The following is a 20,696-nucleotide window of genomic DNA, read 5'->3' as shown; positions in this document are numbered from 1 at the left end:
AAAGCCTTTAAAAGATTGATTGACCCCTTTTCTAAGTTGAAAAATAGTAGTGGTTCCCTATCCCTTCTGTGTAATTGTGTGACTTAAGGTATTTTTGAACTTTAGGGGAATTCAAAACTATTGACATCACGATGACACCAGATGTTTACACACCATTCCATTAAATGAAGTAGGAAGCTTGCGGCCCAGTCAAGAATGAAAAAGCACCTTCAGTTCATCATTAGGAAGGTGGACCAACACACAAACAAAACAAAACATTTACTAAAAATATGAAGTAGAAGGTTTAATGGAAAAATTTTGAAATCAGAACAATAACATACTGTTAGCAAAGTAACTGTTTACTACTGAGAACACTGTCTTTGCACCCATCTCCTTCCCCTCCTCAATAGAAGGGGTGAACGACGTAGGACAATGGCTTGTGGTGAAATCTGCAGATGTCTCTTGCAAAGAGTTTTCGAGTCTGGAACATGTTAGTATTCCAGGACTACTGCAGGCTCAGTGTTCTCCTCCTAGTCAGTTGGGGGAATTATTGCAACAGGATCTTCTGGCTCAGCAGCACCCTGGTTGGCAGCCAGCCAGAGGCGGAGGCAGCAGCAGCCGATGGGATGATCGTGGGGTCTTGGCAGCAGGTGGATGCCCCACCCTTTCAGCCATCAAATCAGCCTCTCCATTAGAGAATGTTCCTGTTCCCTGTGTCTCATGTCCATGAACCAGTTCCGGCTGAAGAGACAGCTCCTCCTATGCTCTGTGGAATTCAAATTGCTCTTGGTTTCTCCTGTTTATGAGCAGCGCTTCCAGGACCCTTCTCTGTCTGCCTCTGCTGTCCCTGAGATGCCGCTCCTCTTGGGAACTGAAAGTCCTGCCAGTTCTCAAAGAGAAGGAGAGCATTATGGTTTTGGCCTTTGGAATAAGCTGAGAAATCCCGCCACATAACATAACTTTGCTCTAAAGGCCCACAATTTTGTTACTTTTCAGCATTCCAGGAATGTAGCTGTCTCACTATCCTTAATTCTCAGAAACCTTTTATGAGGAAGGAGCAGAGGCTAGTAATGGTAAGAAAACCTATACTAGTGTTTGTAGCAATATAAAATATTCGTGCTGTTCAAACAGGGGTGTAGAGGTGGGGTAATTCCTTCCAGAGGCTATGTTACTAGTTTACAGTTTCTTCCCTTAAGACTAGCCAAAATTTGGAGAACATGTTTTTTTTCAGAGTATTAGAATGGAAAAGAGAAGTGGCTTTCCAGTCCCATGGAGGAGAGCTGGCAATGTATACCAAAGAACTGTTTCTGCTAATGGTCACCCTCACCCTACATATTGCCAAATTAAGGGGCTTCGTCAGCTATGAAGGTGGACCAGGCAGACTTGCACTGCTGGTGAAACTGAAGAACCAACTGGAGTTTTTGCTTCAACAGAAATTTGCTGAAATGTGCTTACAGGATGGGGAGGGAATTTGACTGGAAATGGATGAAATTCTGAGCTGGAATACAGAGGTTTAATGGAAAAGGAGATTGGAACCACGAACCATTCCAACACCTGACTTTGCGAGAAAATCCTGCCTCTATGCCTACATAGCAAAGGTGAAATGGACAGGGAGAGAAAGAGACAACCCATAACTTTATTAGGTTTCCAGAAGATACAGTTAAGCATTGCAACCTTTCACCTCAGGTAACTGGAAAGGGAAATTGAACTACACTGTTTTTATCCAACCGCCAGACCAGTCCCTTCTCCCACCCCTACTAGCCCTGGCTCATGCAGCATAGCTCTGGGCAGGGATAGGGTGAGGACAGGGACTGTAAAGACTTTGTAATCTTCCAAGGCAGAAAAGATCACTGCTACTAACTTTTCCTTCAACAACCAACTGTAAGTTTTCTACAACTGCGTGCTGGTTCCTTCCACATCCAGTCCTTCCTCCCCTGGGAAAACAAAAAAAAGCTTTAGAAGCCAAATGCATAATTGTGGTTAATCAGAAATCAGTAAAGTTAATGATTTAGAACTCTGTCTTGTTTGAGGACCATTTTAGAGTTGGAGCAGAGAGGGGGCTGGATGGAGGAATTACAATGGAAGGTGTTTGGTAAGGGGATGGATGATGATAATGCCATGTCTTCAGCACTGTAGTAATGCATGGTCTATTATCCAGGGAAGAAAAATCAGTGCATAGTAGTTCAAAAGTCTTTGATCTTAAAATAGGGAATGTAGCACCAGAGCAAGAGGGGATATTGCTGGGGAGCATGGATGTCCACTGTAACTCACCAGCCTGGAGTTCTGGTTCCTGGAACAGCTTGGGGTCCACCTCAGGTTCATAATGTGATGTTTCTTCAACCTGCTTCTCTGGGAAAAGATGCAGAATCACATGCTCCTCATCCTCTGGGTCTTCTGGGGCACCTTGCGTGGTCCCTGTTACCTCCTTGCTCTGACCCACGTCAATGTGCTGTTGGACAATGAGGCCTCAGGGTTGAGGAAGGGATCATCAACCACTTCAGGCTCAGTACTGGAGGTTCTTGAAAGCACTAGTCAAGCTCCTTGTAGAAAAGGCGCGTATGGTAAGCCCTTCCAAACCTACTGCTTCCTATACAGGTGCCTCAAATGCTTCATGCATTCATAGCACTGAGCCAGTCTCTGTGCAATTTTCTGGTACAGGTGAATGTTCCTGCTGCTCTGGCTGAAATTAAGGAGGATGGTATACTGTTGCCGCATATTGATCAGCTCCACGAGCCAAGTGACTGCCTTGTTGAGGTATCATTTGAAAACTCATACAGTAGAACCTCAGAGTTCTGAACACCTCAGGAATAGAGGTTGTTCGTAAGTCTGATATGTTCGTAACTCTGAACAAAACGTTATGGTTGCTCTTTCAAAAGCTTGCAGCTGAATACAGCTTTGAAACTTTACTATGCAGAAGAAAAATGCTGCTTTAAACCATCTTAATTTAAATGAAACAAACACAGAAATAGTTTCCTTACCTTGTCAATTTTCTTTTTAATTTTCACTTTTTTTTAAGTAGTTTATGGTTAACACCGTACTGTATTTGCTTTTTTCTTTTTTGTCTCTGCTTCTGCCTGATTGTGTACTTCTGGTTCCAAATGAGGTGTATGGTTGACCGGTCGGTTCGTAACTCTAAGGTTCTACTGTAATTTGCTGATCATTATTGTCCTGGTAAAATATGTGTGGCTACATTGTATGTAAAGTTATCAGATTCTATTGTGTGATGTTACTAAGACATATTCCAAATGTTGAGAGCAGTCACAAAGCAGTTTTCCAGAGACAAAAGCCTAGCCAACACCCCAGCCAAGTGTCATCAAAATCAAATGATCCATCACCTGGTTAAGTGGCCAGGCATCAACAACACTTGAAGAACAAAGGAAGCATCACTGGACAGGGGAGGGATCCTGACTGAAAGAAATTCAGTCAGTAAGACTGCTGAGAGAGAGACCTTTGCTTTGAATTCACTTTGCGTGTTAAGCAGGGGCGGCTCTAGACACCAGCCGCGCCTGGCATGCCGGCGGAGCTCCACCGGAGCCTGGAAGAGGGGACCCGCCCGGGAGGTAGAGCGGCGCGCGCGCTGCGCGCTGCCTTGGGCAGCCCGCCCCTGGTGTTAAGTTAGGCATTAGTTGCATTTTACTTTTATTTAATTTCTGTAGTTAATACATTTGTTTTATTCTTTTATCTAAACCAGTGTATTTGGATTGAAGTGTTTGGGAAACTCCATTTGGGATAACAGGATTTGTCCTTGGGAGAAGAGGTGGAGTGGGGGTGGGGCCTGGGCTGGAGTGGGGAGGGGGGGTCGAGCACCCCCGGGGAAATGAGGAAGCTGGCACCTGCAGTCCAGATAATACCCTGGGTAATGTCACACGCCTGTAAATACAGCAACAAACAATTGTTCTGCCGGGGGCAGTGCAGCACACTACTACCAGTGCACAAGGTGACAGGGACCTAGGTTTTGAAAGGGTCGGGAAGAAAAGGATTCAGTGCATTGTGGAACTAGGACTGAGAGACTATTGAAACTTGAAACCCAGTAGATGCTCCTCATCCCCGTTCACACTGCAAACTGGCACAGGTATTAGACTTTTCCACAGCTAAGGTGTGTACTTACTCACAGCCTCAGGCATGCTAGCTTACGTGCCCTCTGCTCACCTTGAGGCACATGCTTCCGGGGTTTGAGTGTGGACATTGGGGGGCAAGGGTTATGTCACAAGCCTGCAGAGTTGCTAGGGTAGATGTCTGCCACTGTCTGCCTCCTGGTGTCTCCACTGCCCTGAATGGGTGGTACTCCACATTGGGCCTCTGCATGGTGCAGTGCATGTCACCCAACATGCTGGTGCAGCTATTCTGGCTGATACTTTGGGGTGGGCAAAGCCAATGCTCCTTCCAGTGGGAGGGAAAATCTAGCACTTTTCCGGATCCAACTTCCTCTCCTATGCTGCAACCTGTGGTACAGGTAGTCAACACAAGGGCATAAGGAGGTGCCTTATGCTCCCTTAGCCTCTCATGATGCTGCACAAGTTGGGACAGAGTTTGGTCCATAATTACATACATCTAGAAGTATTTTTCACAGGTTCATTGGCAAAAGTATTAGGGGAGATTCTTGGGCCCTTGAAAAGTCGTGTTATTTTGAGACATGAAATAAATTGATGAAATTTTTCAGGCAGTATGTTATGAAAATTTTCACCAATTTCAGTCAGCTCATGTGTTAAATCACTTATGTGTGACAGAATGTGACTGCACCTCTCCAGTATCCCTCCTCTCTCTTTTATTGCAGGAGTAACTGCTTTACCTGCTGTAAGCATTGGGATTTTCTTAGGAGGGCTCATAATGAAGAAATACAAAATGGGCATGATTGGAGCTACAAAATTTGGATTTGGGATGTCACTGACGGCTTTTCTCATAACCCTGACACACTTTTTTGTGGGCTGTGAGAACCATGTGGTGGCAGGACTGACGGTATCTTATGATGGGTATGTATACATCTTATGTAATATACAGCATGTTTCCTTTCTCTGGTAGCATTACAAATAGCATAATGTTTTGTAATGATTGAATACAAACACACGATTGTAGTACTTACTGTATCTTCCACAAATATTGAAGGATTATACCATTAGAAAATGTCAGATTCTAAGTTTGTATAAATTGTAATGGAGCTAGATTTATTTACACCAGATGAGAATGTAGCCCTCTTTTTATATCGATATACTTTGTTTGAAAGTTACATACTGCTACCTTTTTGGAGTGGGGGTGGGGTTATAATTACATCAGTTTGGGGTATGAGTCTTAATTAAATAACTGTGTCAGTGTGATTCTGTATAAAATGAATAACAGTTTTAGGGTGTGCGTTTAGGCAGCTAGAATGGTGGGACTGGGCACAGATAGTGTCAAGAATTGCACTGTGTCTTAGAACTAAAGGTCAGGTTTTTCTGGGCTATAATGGGCAGAAATCCCTTTCTTTGTCATAAAATTTTTCATAATCCAGTAGTCATCTGTATTTCAATGTATGTGGGATGGAAGCTGAGGCCACAAGATCAATGTTACAAGAATAGGAACAATTTAAGCTTGTTTACCTGGAATATTAGTATTGTGGCAAATTGCCGGTACTGTTATGCTGGGTCTCGCGCTTTCTCTTCTTTGGGGGGGGGGGCGCGCCATTGCTTGCCTCCTGAACCGGTTTTTTTTTTACCCCCCCACTCCTTGAGAGGAGAGGAGAGGAGGAGAGGGACCTGGGCCTTCTTTCTCTTTCACCCCCCAGGGGGGGGCCCTGTGGTGGTGAAACCACTTGTACTGGTGGGTCTCTCCCTTCCCTCTTCCTCTCCCTTCTCCTTTCAGTTTGGGGGCTTGCCTTCCTTCTCTTTCTTCCAGGTCCCTTTGCCTAGGGTTTTTGGACTTCTCACCCCAGCACTCACCCTCACCCCTCCCTCCTGTCTCTCTTCTCTCAAAACTGCTTCACTCTCTTCAACTTCAACTCCGCTCTCCAACACAACACACTGTCTGACACACACTGTCTGATATATCATAGGGTGGGCTCAGGTTGCTCTAGTTTCCACAGCAAACACCTTCCTCCAGCCTTCTCCCCCTCTGCTAACTCTCTCCTGCTGCCTCTCTCCCTGTGCCTGCTGTATATAATAATGAGGATATCAAGTAGGAGTGAAAGACAAATTTGCGATATGTATTGTCCTTTAATGTTTCATTGAAATATAGATTTTGTAATAAAACAATGTTATGCCTTTGTAAATTTACCTCGTAAGCAAACCAGTTGCACGTCATGAAACCTCCTTATTTTCTGTCTGCAACTCTGACTGCAAATGTGCCACGAACCAGTGGGATCCTGTCTGTGGAGACAATGGAATCACGTACATATCAGCTTGTCTTGCTGGATGCAAGGCTTCGACAGGACATGGGAAGAACAAGGTAAGAGCCTTACCCAGTTTTTCCCCATCTTTTTTGCTTAAGAACATTGGTATATTAGTGATGTATATTTAGAAAAGATCAAATTGATTACAGAGAAAGAGGAATGGTCATGCATTTGTGAGGATCACTGAGAACCACAGACTTCCAGAGCTAGATGCTTGAGTCTCTGCAGCTTGAGCAAAAGAGCCAGGCTCTGTATCTGGGGGCTGTAACAAACTCACATTGGGCTTTGAGAGAAACACACAACACACACTGAAAAGTGTTACACACTGCCTAAAGGCAGACCTCTGTTTGTTTGCCTTTTGTAAATCAGGTCTTGGCTACATTGAGGTTTTTAGCCACCAGTGTAACTACGCTGAGGAAGTTGCCCAGGTACAATCTCTAGGGCAGAGGTTTTCAAACTGTGGGGTGCACCCCCCTAGGAGTGTGCAGAGGAATGTTCGGGGGGCAAGTGGCAATATCAGGCAGCTCGGAAAACGACGCCTGGTGGCTCGGACCAGTCCCCGTGCAGAAGAGCTTGAGGAGGGAGTGCCACCTCCACCCCTTGACTCACCTCTGCAGGCCACCCAACCTGTGAGTCAGTGACAACGTCCCAACAGCCTCCATGCCCAGCACTGGCTCCACCCCAAAGACTGTCGCATGCACCTTCCCCCTCCCTGAAAACCCAAGGGGTGGGCAGGGGCGGCTCTAGACATTTCGCCGCCCCAAGCACAGCGTCATGCCGCGGGGGGCGCTTTGCCGGTCGCTGGTCCCATGGCTCCGGTGGACCTCGCGCAGGCGTGCCAGCGGAGGGTCCGCTGGTCCCGCGGCTTCGGTGGAGCCGTGGGACCAGCGGCCCCGTCACAGGCACGCCTGCGGGAGGTCGACCAAAGCCGCGGGACCAGCGGACCCTCTGCAGGCACGCCTGCAGGAGGTCCACCGGAGCCCTGCCTGCCACCCTCCCGGCACGCCTGCAGAGCCCACTGGCATGAGCCCCCCAAGCACGCTCTTGGCGTGCTGGGGCCTGGAGCCACCCCTGGGGGTGGGTAGTGTGTCTATTTTTGTCTGGGTTGGGGGGACACAACCAAAATTTTTAACTCAAAGGCAGGACTCGGCTCAAAAAGTTTGAAAGCCGCTGCTCTAGGGTAAATGTGCTGCATAGATATACACTGTGACTTGTCCTGGGACAACTTATCTTGATTTGAGGGGCTTTGTCAAGGCTGGAATGAAAGGATTTGGAGATCCAGAGACAGAGTCTCTGCTTCATTTGATCTCTGTTTTGACATGGGGGAGGGGGAATGGGGAAAGCTCTCAAACAGCCAGTTGCAGTTTCCTGATTCTTAGGTCCAGCTGTGGCCTTGATGAGAATTAGAGCTACTTTCTAACTTCCTGCCCCTGACACGCCCCTACACCTGAGGTAGACAAGGAACTGGTGCAAAGGGGGCCAGATCTGATTACAAAATCCAGCCCTTCAATGTTAACAATATTTCTTTAGAGAGAGATTCCTGGCTCACAGTAGAGCTCATATTGTAATGGAATACTAACCTGCATTATATGATTAAGCCATTAGGTGGTGCTGTGTGTAAAATACCTTAATTAAGCTAACCTTAGCCATACCTGGCAGAGCATTAAAGGATTCTATGGCTAAGATACCTGTGTACCTCTGAGAAATAAACGCTGTAGTCAGCAGAGCCATCCCTAGAGTATGGCGAATCGGGGCAACCGCCCCGGGCCCTGGGCTTTGGGGGGCCCTGCCGGAGGAGGATGAGGCAGTGAAGTGCGCGGGCGAGTGGGGTGAGGAGGCGAACAGGGAGGCGAGCGGAGGGTGGGGGTGAGTAGGAACCCCCCCACCAGAACCTCCCCCTTTCTCCAGCACCTCTTGCCCACCAGCGGGCCTCCTGCCACGTATGGCCTTCCACGGATCAGATGTTTCGCAGTGTCAGGAGGCACTATGGGGGTGGGGGGAGGAGCAAGGGCACAGCACACTCGAGGGAGGGAGAACAACGGGGTGGGGAAGAGGCAGGCAGGAGGTGGGGCTGGAGTGGGGCTTTGGGGGAAGGGGTGGAGTGGGGCAGGGCCGGAGTGGGGCAGGGCCTGGGCAAAGCACCTCCTGGCAGATAGGCACTGAGTTTCTAATGTCCCAGGCCCTGCCCACCCCAGGGACAGCCCTGGTAGTGAGTCTATAATTGATACAGAAGCTTGACCTGCTGGTATCAGCCTTGCAACCTACCATGTACAAGAAATACATGACACATAGGAAAGAAGCTAAGAAATTACTGAATGTTGAAACCTCTGAGAAATGCAAACAAGAGCTGGTTAGAGGCCCATGGGGTGTTTACCTGGGTCATATTTTCATGTGAGGTTTTGCTTGTATTTTAATGCTGTATGCCATATTGAATTAATGATATACCGACAAATCAAAATTGTGTCTTTTAGGTGTATCATAACTGCAGCTGCATGGAAATTACAGATTCACAATCAGGAAATACCTCTGTAATTTTGGGACAATGTCCAAAAAGTGATGACTGCTCAAGAAAGTTTATTTATTATACAGTAATACAAGTTATAAGTGCCTTTTTCCATGCTTTAGGAGGCACCCCTTTATACGTGACTATGTTTAGGTAAGTGAAACCAAAATAATTTTTTTAATATCAGTAAGGGTTTTTCCCATCATGGGGGACTTAATTTCCCCAAATTACCCTAACTTTCTTGAAATCTAGCACTCTTTTACTGCTGTCTTCTCTGAATCCATTTTTAATTATGAAGAATTAAAATGGTTGGTGGGCACGACCACCAAATTTAACTATTACGTTCATACGTTACAGTCAGTTTCTCCCTCTTGCTATTAAGCTGACCCGTGTTGGCTTTTACATCTGAATTTTGTGTTTGTAGTACAGAAAACAATTAGATCTGTTTCTGTGATTAGAAGCTACACACACAAATGTAGTTTGTATGTAGTTTGTATAAGTAGACTGAGGAACAAAAGAAAGTCCAGCTGAAACACGTTTTGTTGACATTGTTTTTTTATGTGAAATAGGAGATGGATAAAAGCTTGGTAGTGAGAAAGTTTGGTCACTATGAAATCCGAAGGCAATTTGAAAGCAAAATCAGTGGGAATGCTAATAGGAGTTCTAAAAAATATTTTGTCATGTATGAATATACAGAAAGAGGTGCTAATATAATATGCAGAAATAATTGTTGTTTAAGAAGGTGTTTTTTCATGACAATAACTTTAAAGGGAACCAACACACATTGGATATATAATTAACTCAAAACCCTTGTCAGATTCTCCTGTGGCAGCAGTTTAGTTTAATCTCTTGGAAATTAGTTATACACCAATTTGAGTGGCATGTTGCGTTGCATCTTTGCTAAGAATGTGGCTCTTGAAAACTCAGCCTTTGGGAATGGCATTACAATGTTACAAGATGCTGTTCCAATTATGCCATTTCTAGAAGTTTTGCCCCAGGGCAATATCATAGTCCCCATCAGTTCATAAAGCCCATAATGAAAAGGCAGTAGAACAGGTATTTAGGGACACCCAGTTCTGCAAAATATGGGTAGAAGGTGCCAGTATTTCATATAGATTCACCTCAGTAATTATGTGCTATACATTGACTTCCCAGTGAATATTCAATGGAGAGCAATTGATTAGTTCACTTTTCCCATGTCATTTAATGTGTTTTTGGCAAATGTATGAGACAGCTTCCTTCTGAAGTTTTGTATTTTGTCATTAAGAATAATAATTCTATAGGGAAATAATACATTTTAATGAGTACGTCTAGGTATTATGGAGACCTATTATTGTGACTTACATTTATCTATTTTTAGGTGTGTTCACCCAGAGCTAAAATCTCTTGCAGTTGGTCTGTACACACTGATTATCAGAGCCCTAGGTAAGATAAATTATTGTGACTATACTATTTGAGTTTTTTAGATACCTTTGAGTGTCTGCGTGGCTTTAAATGGCACCAAGTGCATTTGCAAAACAGATGCACAATTTGGCAGTGCTATTATTATTAATAGTACTAGTGGTAGTAATAATAGTATCGTAATGCTGAGCCTCAGCCATCAAGCAGGACCCCACTGTGCTAGGCACTGTGCAAATAAAGAACAAAGAGACAGTCCCTGTGTTAGACTCTGGGCTGCTCCTGGATGTCCAAGATGTGGCCAAGAGCACATTTTTGCAACTGCACCTGGCAAAACAACCTTTCCTCTCTGATTTGGACCTTGCAACAATTACCCATGCCTCACCTCAAGATGAGATTACTGTAATGTGCTATGTATGGGCCTGCATCCTGGCACCATTCAGAAGCTGATGCTATTGTGGATGCTGCAACCTGCTTATTAAGCAGAATTGCACATGAAGTGGAATTGCACATCAGGCCAGTGCTCCACAATCTGCACTGGCTTCCAATAAGCTTCTGGGTGGAATTCAAGGTGTTGGTGTTAACCTATAAAGAGCCATAAAAGGTTAGGGCCCTGGTTGCCTGGAAGATGGCCTCGCGCCCTGTGACATACTGCCATAGTTGAGATCAGAAGAGAGAGTCAAATTGGAGCTCCCTTAATATAAACAAGAAGGAACTGCTGGCAGGTTGTTATCTTGGAAGAGTCCTCCATTTTGGAACGTAATCCCCTCATTGGTCCCTCAGAGCCAGAATGCTCCAGACATGCTAGAACATCTATGTTTTCTCTCTCTCCTCCAAGGCAGCTGAGGTGTAGGTGCTAGAACTAGGGGCGCGGCAACACCCCCTGGCTTGAAGTGGTTTCCATCCAGGGCAGGGATGGTGTCCCTAGCCTCTGTTTACAAAAAAAAAAAAAAAAAAAAAAAAGAGCTAGGAATGGGCGATGGGATGGATCACTTGATGATTACCTGTTCTGTTCATTCCCTCTGGGGCACCTGGCATTGGCCACTGTCGGAAGACAGGATACTGGGCTAGATGGACCTTTGGCCTGACCCAGTAGGGCCATTCTTATGTTTACAGTTTGGTTCAGTGTCTCCCAGCACCCCCACTATACAAATTGTTCCTGCACCCATAGGCTGAGGTGGATATAGTTATAGGCAATTCTTTGTTTGTTTGTTGTGTGATTTTTAATTCATGGGACAGGTGCCTAGAGCACTATCCTAAAATGAAAAAATGTGTAAGAATAAGTGTCATAATGGTTTTCTATGTTTCAGACCAAGCTATATCTGATTAGAAAAGTTCACGCTCCCAGTTTGTTTAGTGCCATAGAAGTTAGAACTGGACCTGCAGAAGCAGATCATAGATGCTCTCATAAGAACAGAATATATACATGTGGCCCTCTGGATAGAATACACAGAGAATACACTCCTTTTAGTTTAAAACTAAACTATAAAGGAGTGCAATATTTTAATGCAGAAAAAAAGCTGGCACAAACATGGTTCAGTACAGGGTTGGAATCCTGGCATTAATAAAGTTGATGCCAAAATTCCCATTGATTGTAACAGGGCTAGGATTTCATACCATGATTATTGTTTTTTTTAAATTATTTTAGTGGGGTAAAGGGCAGCTTAGGCCACAGCAAGCCGGAGTGGAGGATGCAATGCCAGATGCATCTCGCTCTTCCTTTGGCCAGTCACAAGGATTTCTAAGATTTTTCATAGTCTGAACTACAGTTTAATACAAAGATTATGCCAAGTATCATTGCCCCATTCATTTGCAAGGCACAGACCAACTCTCATCCCATTCAGAGACACAAAATCCCAGGGGCACACACAGCATCTGGGACAATTATTTTAGGAATGTGTGCACGCATTTTTAGCTGTCCTTGGTGCAGTAAATGTTTTGTTCTATTTTGAACAAATATTTACATTGAGTAAACTTTTCAAAAGTACCTAAAGCCTATTTTCAAAAGCTAAGTCCAGGGGTGAAAGTAAGCCGGTACGCCCCAATACCGCGTACCAGCAAGAGCTAGTGTGCTGTACCAGGGTAGCTCTGCTTCCCCAGGCGGCAATTTAAAGGGCCTGGGGAGCCCCAGGCCCTTTAAATTGTCACCAGAGCCCCGCTGCTGGAGCCCTGGGGTAGCGGCAGCGGGACTCTGGGGACTATTTAAAGGGCCGGGGCTCCCTGTGCCTCTACTGCCCTGAGCCCTTTAAATAGCTCCCGGAGCCCTGCTGCCAGAGCCCTAGGGTAGCAGCGGCAGGGGCTCTGGCAGCGGTTTAAATGGCCTGGGGTAGTAGCGGCAGCCGAGCCCTGGGCCCTTTAAACAGCTGCCGGAGCCCCCAGCTGCCACTGCTACCCCGGCAGAGGAGGGGGAGGGCACTTATTGGTACAGGGGTGGCTGGGGCTGGCTCTGACCCCCCTATCCCCGCCCCTTCCGCCCAAGGCCCCGCCCCTTCCAGGGGTGAGAGCCGGCCCCAACCCAGCCCCATACTGGTAAGTCCCTATTTCACTTTCACCCCTGGCTAAGTCCCACTGACTTTCAGTGAGATTTAGACTCCTAAGTGCCTATGTCACTCTTAGAAATAAATAGGACTTTGACTGCTAAATTACTCAGGCCCAGATTTTGAGAAGTATTTAGGCTTTGTTCTGCTCAGCATTGCAACACCTACCTGACTTCGTAGTCTCATTGAAAGTCAGTGGGACTTATGCTCGTGAGGCCTAGATTCACAAAGGTACCTAAACTCCTAAATCCCAGACCCAGGTGCTTAAATCTCAGTTTTAGGCTCCACAGAAATAGAAAAGAAAGAAAGAAAAGAAATAATTGGAGATATACCAATCTCCTAGAACTGGAAGGGACCTTGCAAGGTCATCAAGTCCAGCCCCCTGCCTTCACTAGCAGGACCAATTTTTGCCCCAGATCCCTAAGTGGCCCCCTCAAGGATTGAACTCACAACCCTGGGTTTAGCAGGCCAATGCTCAAACCACTGAGCTATCCCTTCCCCACTGCATTTCACAAAACTGCCACCAAACACTGTAGGCCCCTAAAATCCCTTGGCACCTAAGGTTTCAGGTTGAAAGTTCCCTCAGCACCCATCTAAACATGTGTGCTGCTACCTCACTCTAGTCATCTGGACATCATCACCCGTTTAAGCCCCTGAGCAGTTCACAAACAGGGGAAGCTAGGAGTTTGCTGGTCTGACTCATGTGTGGGGCTCAATCCAGTTGGTGTGCTCAGAGGCCACCTACTGAATCAGGTCCCATTTAAAGTCTGGCCACCGGAGGAGAAGATGGTGTCCACCTTATGCCTTTTAGCCCAACAGTTAGAGCACTCACCCACGAGGTGGGAGACCTGGATTCAATCCCTCCTGCTGAAGGGGCAGAAAGGATTTGAACACTAACCACTGAGCTAAGGGATATTCTGCTGTGGGTCTCAGTCTCTCTGTGAGAGGGCTGGGGCTTAGCACACACCCATCTTGGCAACGTCTCCCATTGGCTAGCTTCTCACCTAGCATGCTGGCTTATATGAATCGCATTCTAAGGTGCCTGTCTCTCCCCATGCATTATACAGGAGCTGAGGTGCCCAACTCAGGTCTTTGTGAATCACAGTGTCGTTCCAATGATTTTCTAGGGGCCTAAAAGTTAGGCATTGCCACATTCAGTATCACAGCACCTAAATCCTTTGTGAATTTAGCCTCTAAGTGCCTAAGTTACTTTTGAAAATATGACTTAGGTGCCTGAGTTCTACTTTGCAACAGTGTGGGGGTAATGCCTAAACACCTTTAAAATCTGGACCTGAAGCAGCATTGACAATTTTGCCTACTATCTACTTTTGCACTTTTCCATATACTCATCTCCCTTCCCCACCCCTGCATGTACTTTTTTTTTCCAGTAGGAAACAAAGAGGAGTGCCAGGCTCATAAGATGAATTTCACCCCAGTGTAGAGGATCAGCATGAGGTCCATGCACCACTAAGTCCTGAAAACTGCTGCAGCGATTGAGCTGCAAACCACCAGTGCTTTACAGAACAGTTTGGGAACTGCTGAGCTAATACATGCTGGAGAAAACCGTGTGTGTCACCACAGGCTGATAGCCTGGCCAGGCCCTCAGCTGTCAGACCACGTCACTGTGGAGCTCCAAAAAGCACCAAAAGTGGTCACCCCACTCACTATTCTGAAGGATCCTGTCCAATTTCTATAAAGGGAGGAAGAGGCTCCCTATAGCCCACTGCCCACCTAGAGCACCACTACAGCGCAAGGCAGGGTGGGAGCTTAGTATGAAAATGCTATTATATTTTCTAAAGTCGTGCCTCATAATATGACATAGTGATATATTTTTGAATGTTTTATTGCAGCCGGAATTCCAGCCCCCATTTATTTTGGTGCATTAATAGACAGGACATGCTTGAAATGGGGAAGCAGCAGCTGTGGGCACCGAGGAGCTTGTAGGATATATGATTCTGATGCATACAGGTAAGTTAAATCAAAACACAGAGTGGTCGTGTGTTTCCTTTCTGCATCAGGACTCTACATTATTTGATGCTCTGGCCCTGGTCATCTAATGTTGGCTTCACCTTCATATAGGTCAGTACAAAATCTCAAATGTCAATAAATCCTCACATTAATTAATCTTGAGGCCAAATCCTAAAGTCTCTTCTCAGTACTTTATACAGGCCTGACTCATTCAGGCAAAACTCTCGTTGACATCGATGACTGAGTCTTTCCTGAATAATGGATATACATTCTACACAGCTGAGAAATCCATTGTCATCATATGATTCACAAGCAGGAATAGAAAAGACACCCAAATTCACATTGCCTACCATGCATATGAGGAAGACTGCCAATTTCACTTTATTGACCATGTTTAATGTGTGAACAAATGAAAAAAAAATGCTATTGGGCAGCTGAGGACATATATGTTGTAGAGAAATGCTTGTTAAGCACAGCCAAAAAATATCTGCCTGAAGAATACTCAAAGCAACTGTTTTTTCACATTCATTTTACTTCATGCAACTCTTGATGGCCACACATTTGGGGAGTATTTTTATTTTTATTCTGAGTAGCCAGGACTAGGGTCCCATGACACTTACAGTTGCTGCAGGAATCCTGGCTCCCAGAAGCTCCTACAAATTTAGCAGAAGTAGAGGAAAAATGATCGATTATTAATGTACACATATTTTCAAAGGCAGAAATCATAGTGTAAACAGTGAAAATGTCCACTTTATAGCACCCTTCACAAAGTCGTTTTAGATTTTGTCTCCTAAATTATTGTATTAAAGAGTTCAGGGACTACTGTGCATTTTTTATTTTTGTACCATTCCTGAAAAGATATGCTTATAAGTAATGTTAGTTCTTGCAGTTCTTTTGAAGTTCGTTAATATCAGAACTGCCTTTTGTCTTCTCCCTTCACAGGTATACCTACCTTGGCCTAATAGCAGGCCTCAGATTACCATCCTACTTCTTAGCTTTCCTGTTTTATACAATGGTAAAGAAACAGTACCAAGCAAAGGACCCCAAATCCACAGAAAATGGCGGGCAAGAAAGTGTTCCTATGAACAAAGAAGCTAACTCAAAGAGCAATGAATATTTATCAAGTTCTTCTGTTGTGGAAAGAGAATCACGTATTTAGAAAAACCACTTACACCCATGTTGCATGAATCGGGACAGCATCTTTTAAAATCAACTTGCAGAATGTCCTGAACAAAACAATAATACTGCTCAGAATGAAAAACCAGAATGAACACATAGTCAATGACAAGGGCAGCTAGGTGCACATATGATTTATATTTAACTAGCTTATATGAACCTGCTTATCAATGACACACAACAAATTCCATTAATTAACTAATGAAGGAAAATCCTGTTTGGCATAGTTAATTGCAACTGTTTGTCATTTTTAAATGGCTTGAATGTGGTTTCTGGCACAGTAACTGCATTCCAAATACTACACTGGAAGGCCCAAGTCCTGCCCACAGATCCACCTGTACTGAGTCCCATTGAAGTCAAAAGGACTTTGCATAGTTGTAAGGGTCTGCACAGTACAGTAAGAAGCTAGTGTAGTTTTCTGAACTCTGGCCTGCCAGTGAATATCTAGGTGGAAGGCCCAAACCCTCTTTTTCCTCTGTGTCCTCAGGGACACAACTTGAAAATCATATTTCCAACTGAAAATGTTGTGCCTACTGACATTGTATGGAGAGCTGGTCATAAAATGGAATTTCTGTTCCATCAGAAACTCCAGCATTTCAAGTTTTGCTTTCATCCTGAATTGGAACAAAAAGTTGATATTTTAAGATTTTGACTGTGAAATGAAAATTTCAAAATGTTGTTTAGGAAACATCAAAACAACCATTTAGAAACATTTTGTTTTGACACAATTTCAACTTTTATATTACATTATAATTCATAATATAAATGTCATAATATTTTTACTTTTATATTATATCATTTTTATAAATGATAATATGATATAAACTTGAAACAATAAGGTCATTTTGACCTTACTGAAACAAAACATGTTACCTTTATGCAAATTAAATATTTCCACCTTGTCAAAACAAATAATTTCATTAATTTCCTGTTGAAAATGTTGATGAAATCAATATGTTCCTACAAAATGTTTCAATTTCATTGAATCAGCATTTTCCAAACTGTTCTATTGGAAAATTTTCAACTGGCTCTAGTTGTAAGAAGCACCTAAATTTGCTGTAAATGAAATAACTGAAAAAATCAATTATTTTTCTTTACTTTGTAGATTTTGACAGTACTCTGTGTATACTCAGTTTCACTATTCCGCTGCCTAAAAGGACCTCCCTAGACATCCACAGGAAAGCAGCAAAACTTGAATAATTTATTTTTAAAGAATGCAAAAAAACCCTCCACAACAAATCAGGATCTACAATTTAAAGATTTCACTTTCAAAACTAGCAGTTTAAAAAAAAAAAAGGGGGGGGGAGGGGAGTGGTTTTCAAAAGCACCTCTCAGGAAGTCAGTGGAACTTGTCCTCCTAACTTAGGTGCTTTTGGAAAATCCTACCCCATTTCAAAAGCATTCAAATTGACAGTTTACCACAATTTTACTAATATTAAAGCCAAAAAGAGACCAGCTTCTGATACTCTTCATATGGTTTTGTAGCAGCTTATTCCAAATTTATTCACGTTACTTTCAATGAGACTACTCATGAAGTAAATTACAGGGCACTCATTTAGGTGTCTAAATATGGACTTAGGAGTCTAACTGTAGGCACCTATTTTTTGAAATCATGACTGATTCATCCATCATATCTTTAAGTACATTGATACTTATTTTATTATTTTTTCTTTTTAAAAGAAAGTTTAATGTGAAGATTATTAAGTGAGTTCAAAGTTATAGCATTTTATAAAAATTAGACTAAATTACTTACTAAGTTGATCAGTGAAATATTTTCAGCTTTGTAGTGACTTTGTTTTCAAAGCAAAACCCAGAGATTTTAGGCTATTTTATTCTGAAGCTGACCTCTGTTACTGTGCCATATAACAGCCAGTAGAGGGCAGTCAAAGAATGATAATATTAACTACCTGACTATTGGAGCCCAAGTCTATCATGTTTGTCATATACCAAATCCTAATCCTCATTGTTTTTAGGAAAGTTGAGCTCTAGATTTCTTTGAGACAGTCTATAATCTCTATTTCAAAACCACTGCTAAACCTAAACAATATCTTAGACTAGAGGCTTCCTTTTGATCAGCATATTTAAAATACTGTCAAAGTAGCTTTTCATCATGCTATTGGATTCAATCCTATTAGAATCCCATAGGTTTGGTGGCTGTTTTAGACATCATGTGCCTGAAAGTTCCCTACAGTTAGGGTGTTGCTGGAATAGGGATCACAGAAGTGGAGCCCAAGACTTGACATTGAAACATAAAATAACCTTTTCCTTTATGCATAAATTTCCATTTGTCTCATTTTCGGACACATGAATGCAATACAATAAAACAAAATGGTAAAGAATTCACTAATGTTATTACCACGCACAATTCTATATTAGCATATGTGTAATCCCAACACCTTCTGGGTGTGGTGTTCTGTCCCCTCTAGTGGTATCAAGACCACTTAGAGATTAATGAGTCTGCTCTACAGTTAAGAGCCATATGGCTTTTAGCTCATGCAGTAGAGGCTCATGCATTTAGCTCCAGAGATCCCAGATTTGATCCCGATAACCAGGGTCTGTCAGCATTACATATGTTATTACCAAAGGGGCCATTTACTGGATGTTTTTCCTGGAACGATCATCAGTGAAATAGTTAATAAAGTTGCTTATACCAGTCATCTTTAGGTTTCAGAGTTACCAGCTCACTGAGAAGACGGGTGTAACTTCAGCGCCTTTGTGGCCAAGATGGAGTCTGCTCTGCAGGCAGCTCTGGCCAAGAGAAGGTGTGTGCAGAAATGCAGCAGGGAAAGTCCATTTCACCCCAGGATAGGGTGACCAGATGTCCCGATTTTATAGGGACAGTCCCGATTTTTGGGTCTTTTTCTTATATAGGCTCCTATTACCTCCCACCCCTGGTCCTAATTTTTCACACTTGCTGTCTGGTCACCCTACCCCAGGAGCACCTGTTCCAACCCCTCCCCCAAGAGTGAACACACACACACACACCCCCAAAAGAGTACAATGAATATAGGAAAGGGAAATATTTACTTACAGAGCGATGAAAGGAGGGGAAGGGAGGGGGAGTGGTAAAACAGGGCTGCATTGAACACAAGGCCCCACGGGCCCAGTGGTAGCACAGTCTGGAAGGGCAGCGTGTCTGCACACAGAGTTCAGGAGTCCTGGGCAAAGTTCCAGTCCAGTGGGGAGTCTTGGGTGCTCCTGGTCATCTTTGGCGCCAGTGAACTTTCCCCAAGAAACCCCTCCGGTGCCCGCTTCTGCCGCTCTCTGCAAAGCCACACAGAGCGACCACCTCCCCACTTAACTAGCCAGCAGCCTCCCTCCTTGTTCCCAGTGCAGAGTCACAAGCCCCAGTACTCCCAGCCCCATGCAGCTCTGGGCAGCTGTGATACTGGGTCCAGCTCTGGCCTCTCCTTCTCGGGCGATTCCCTCTGGAGCTCCTGACACACACCCCTGTCGCTCTCCTCTCTTTTTCTTGTCCCCCGCTTCCTCCCCCAAAACAGCACTTTCTCCTTCTGGAACAATCAGCACCCCACCCCCCCGGAAAGAGACTTAAAGGGGCCATGCTCTCTAAACCCCAAAGGAGTTACACAGGGCAGGACACACCTCTCAGAGGTATAGTTTCAGGCTGTCTGCAGGACTCAGGAAGACAACACTACACTGTTTACACTTAAAGGTATTTTAAAAGTATTTCAGTACCTAGAAATGCAAAGAGCCACCTAGTGGGATTTTCAATGAGTTAGGCCCCTAGTTGTCTTTGAAAATCCCACTACATAACTGCCGGTGCTAGAAACCCCATTGTTATTTTAAATAAAAGGCTAGAGCCTGGAGAACAGTGTTACAGCAATGGATGGATTCTGTGGAAAATATGTCACAAGCAGACTCAGAGTACAGAGGACCTGGATATTAGCCACATCCATGAATAAAGGGTGATAATAAAGTGTATTGTGCAAGACCTATTGAGCTGTTCAGAAATTGCAGTATTGCCTGCTATAATAATCTATTAGCGTATTAATTATAATAATACCCGAGGGAAACAGTGGGATAATTTTTCAATTGAAGTGAGATCTATTTATGACTATAGGGCAAGGGGGATGACACGCTGCATTTAACTAGGCTAGTACAACTCTTTCCTTGCTGTTTGCTCGGCAACCCATGTTTTGATTGATCCAGATGTGTCAGTAAGAAGACCTCTGGAAGCTGAATGGATGAGCCATCTCACCTATCTGTAAAACCCTAGAGTTAATTGTTTGTTTGTTTGGGGGGACAGTGGTAATTCTTTGGACTTGCATGGCTGACATTAATATTGCCCAATGTATTATTTATTAATATAAGTTAAGTGATATCCTGTTCCCAGTGGTGACTCGTGGTCAAATTTTTAGGTGAGAAGCTACAATCCAAAAACTACAGCCCATGAAAAGATGTATCCAACGCTACATTTAAAACGCACTGTTCTTAAACAAATGGGATAGAAACCCATAGGGAGCAGGAAGGAAGAAAGACCATTGTGCCAAAGTGAATCAACCCCACTGATGAAAGGGATTTGGAGCATTGCAGATTTCAGAGTCTGTGCCCCTCTGCACTTAGGGGTTCAGGGGGCAGCTACCTACAGGGAAGGAAGCCCCCTTGTGCACAGAGAGACAAGCCAGCACATTGTCCCTTCCGTCTTTCCAACAGTTCTGCTTTGGGCAGCATGGTTCCAGAGGGAGTCAGGCTCCCATTAGCAAACCTCCATGTGGCTGCTCAGCAACCCAGAGTGATGCAGTACAGCTCTGAG

General features: G+C 44.2%; 1 protein-coding gene and 1 long non-coding RNA gene across 4 annotated transcripts in view; one reads left to right on the top strand and one right to left on the bottom strand.

The window, feature by feature from the left end:
- LOC120384775 (solute carrier organic anion transporter family member 1B3-like) overlaps positions 1 to 16,640 on the top strand; it is a 45,820-nt gene extending 29,180 nt beyond the window's left edge. For both annotated transcript variants that reach the window (XM_039503825.1, XM_039503822.1), the window contains 6 exons: positions 4,754 to 4,949; positions 6,234 to 6,396; positions 8,812 to 8,996; positions 10,204 to 10,268; positions 14,629 to 14,746; positions 15,689 to 16,640. In XM_039503825.1, the coding sequence (XP_039359759.1) occupies positions 4,754 to 4,949; positions 6,234 to 6,396; positions 8,812 to 8,996; positions 10,204 to 10,268; positions 14,629 to 14,746; positions 15,689 to 15,905 (944 nt within the window). In that variant the 3' untranslated portion in view covers positions 15,906 to 16,640. The remainder of the gene's footprint in view (positions 1 to 4,753; positions 4,950 to 6,233; positions 6,397 to 8,811; positions 8,997 to 10,203; positions 10,269 to 14,628; positions 14,747 to 15,688) is intronic.
- Positions 425 to 18,767, bottom strand: LOC120384781. 2 transcript variants are annotated; one of them, XR_005589104.1, is made up of 3 exons: positions 18,574 to 18,767; positions 6,226 to 6,317; positions 425 to 868 (listed from the first exon to the last, which is right to left on the bottom strand). It is a non-coding gene; the product is annotated as an uncharacterized LOC120384781 (long non-coding RNA). The 2 variants fall into 2 exon arrangements; XR_005589105.1 differs by lacking the exon at positions 18,574 to 18,767 and adding an exon at positions 12,947 to 13,053.
- Between the last annotated feature and the right edge of the window lie 1,929 nt (positions 18,768 to 20,696).

Source organism: Mauremys reevesii, linkage group 1 (assembly GCF_016161935.1).
Source record: "Mauremys reevesii isolate NIE-2019 linkage group 1, ASM1616193v1, whole genome shotgun sequence".
NCBI lineage: Eukaryota > Metazoa > Chordata > Testudines > Geoemydidae > Mauremys > Mauremys reevesii.
Note: the sequence above shows the minus strand (reverse complement) of the source record. Positions and strands in the feature narration are given on the sequence as shown.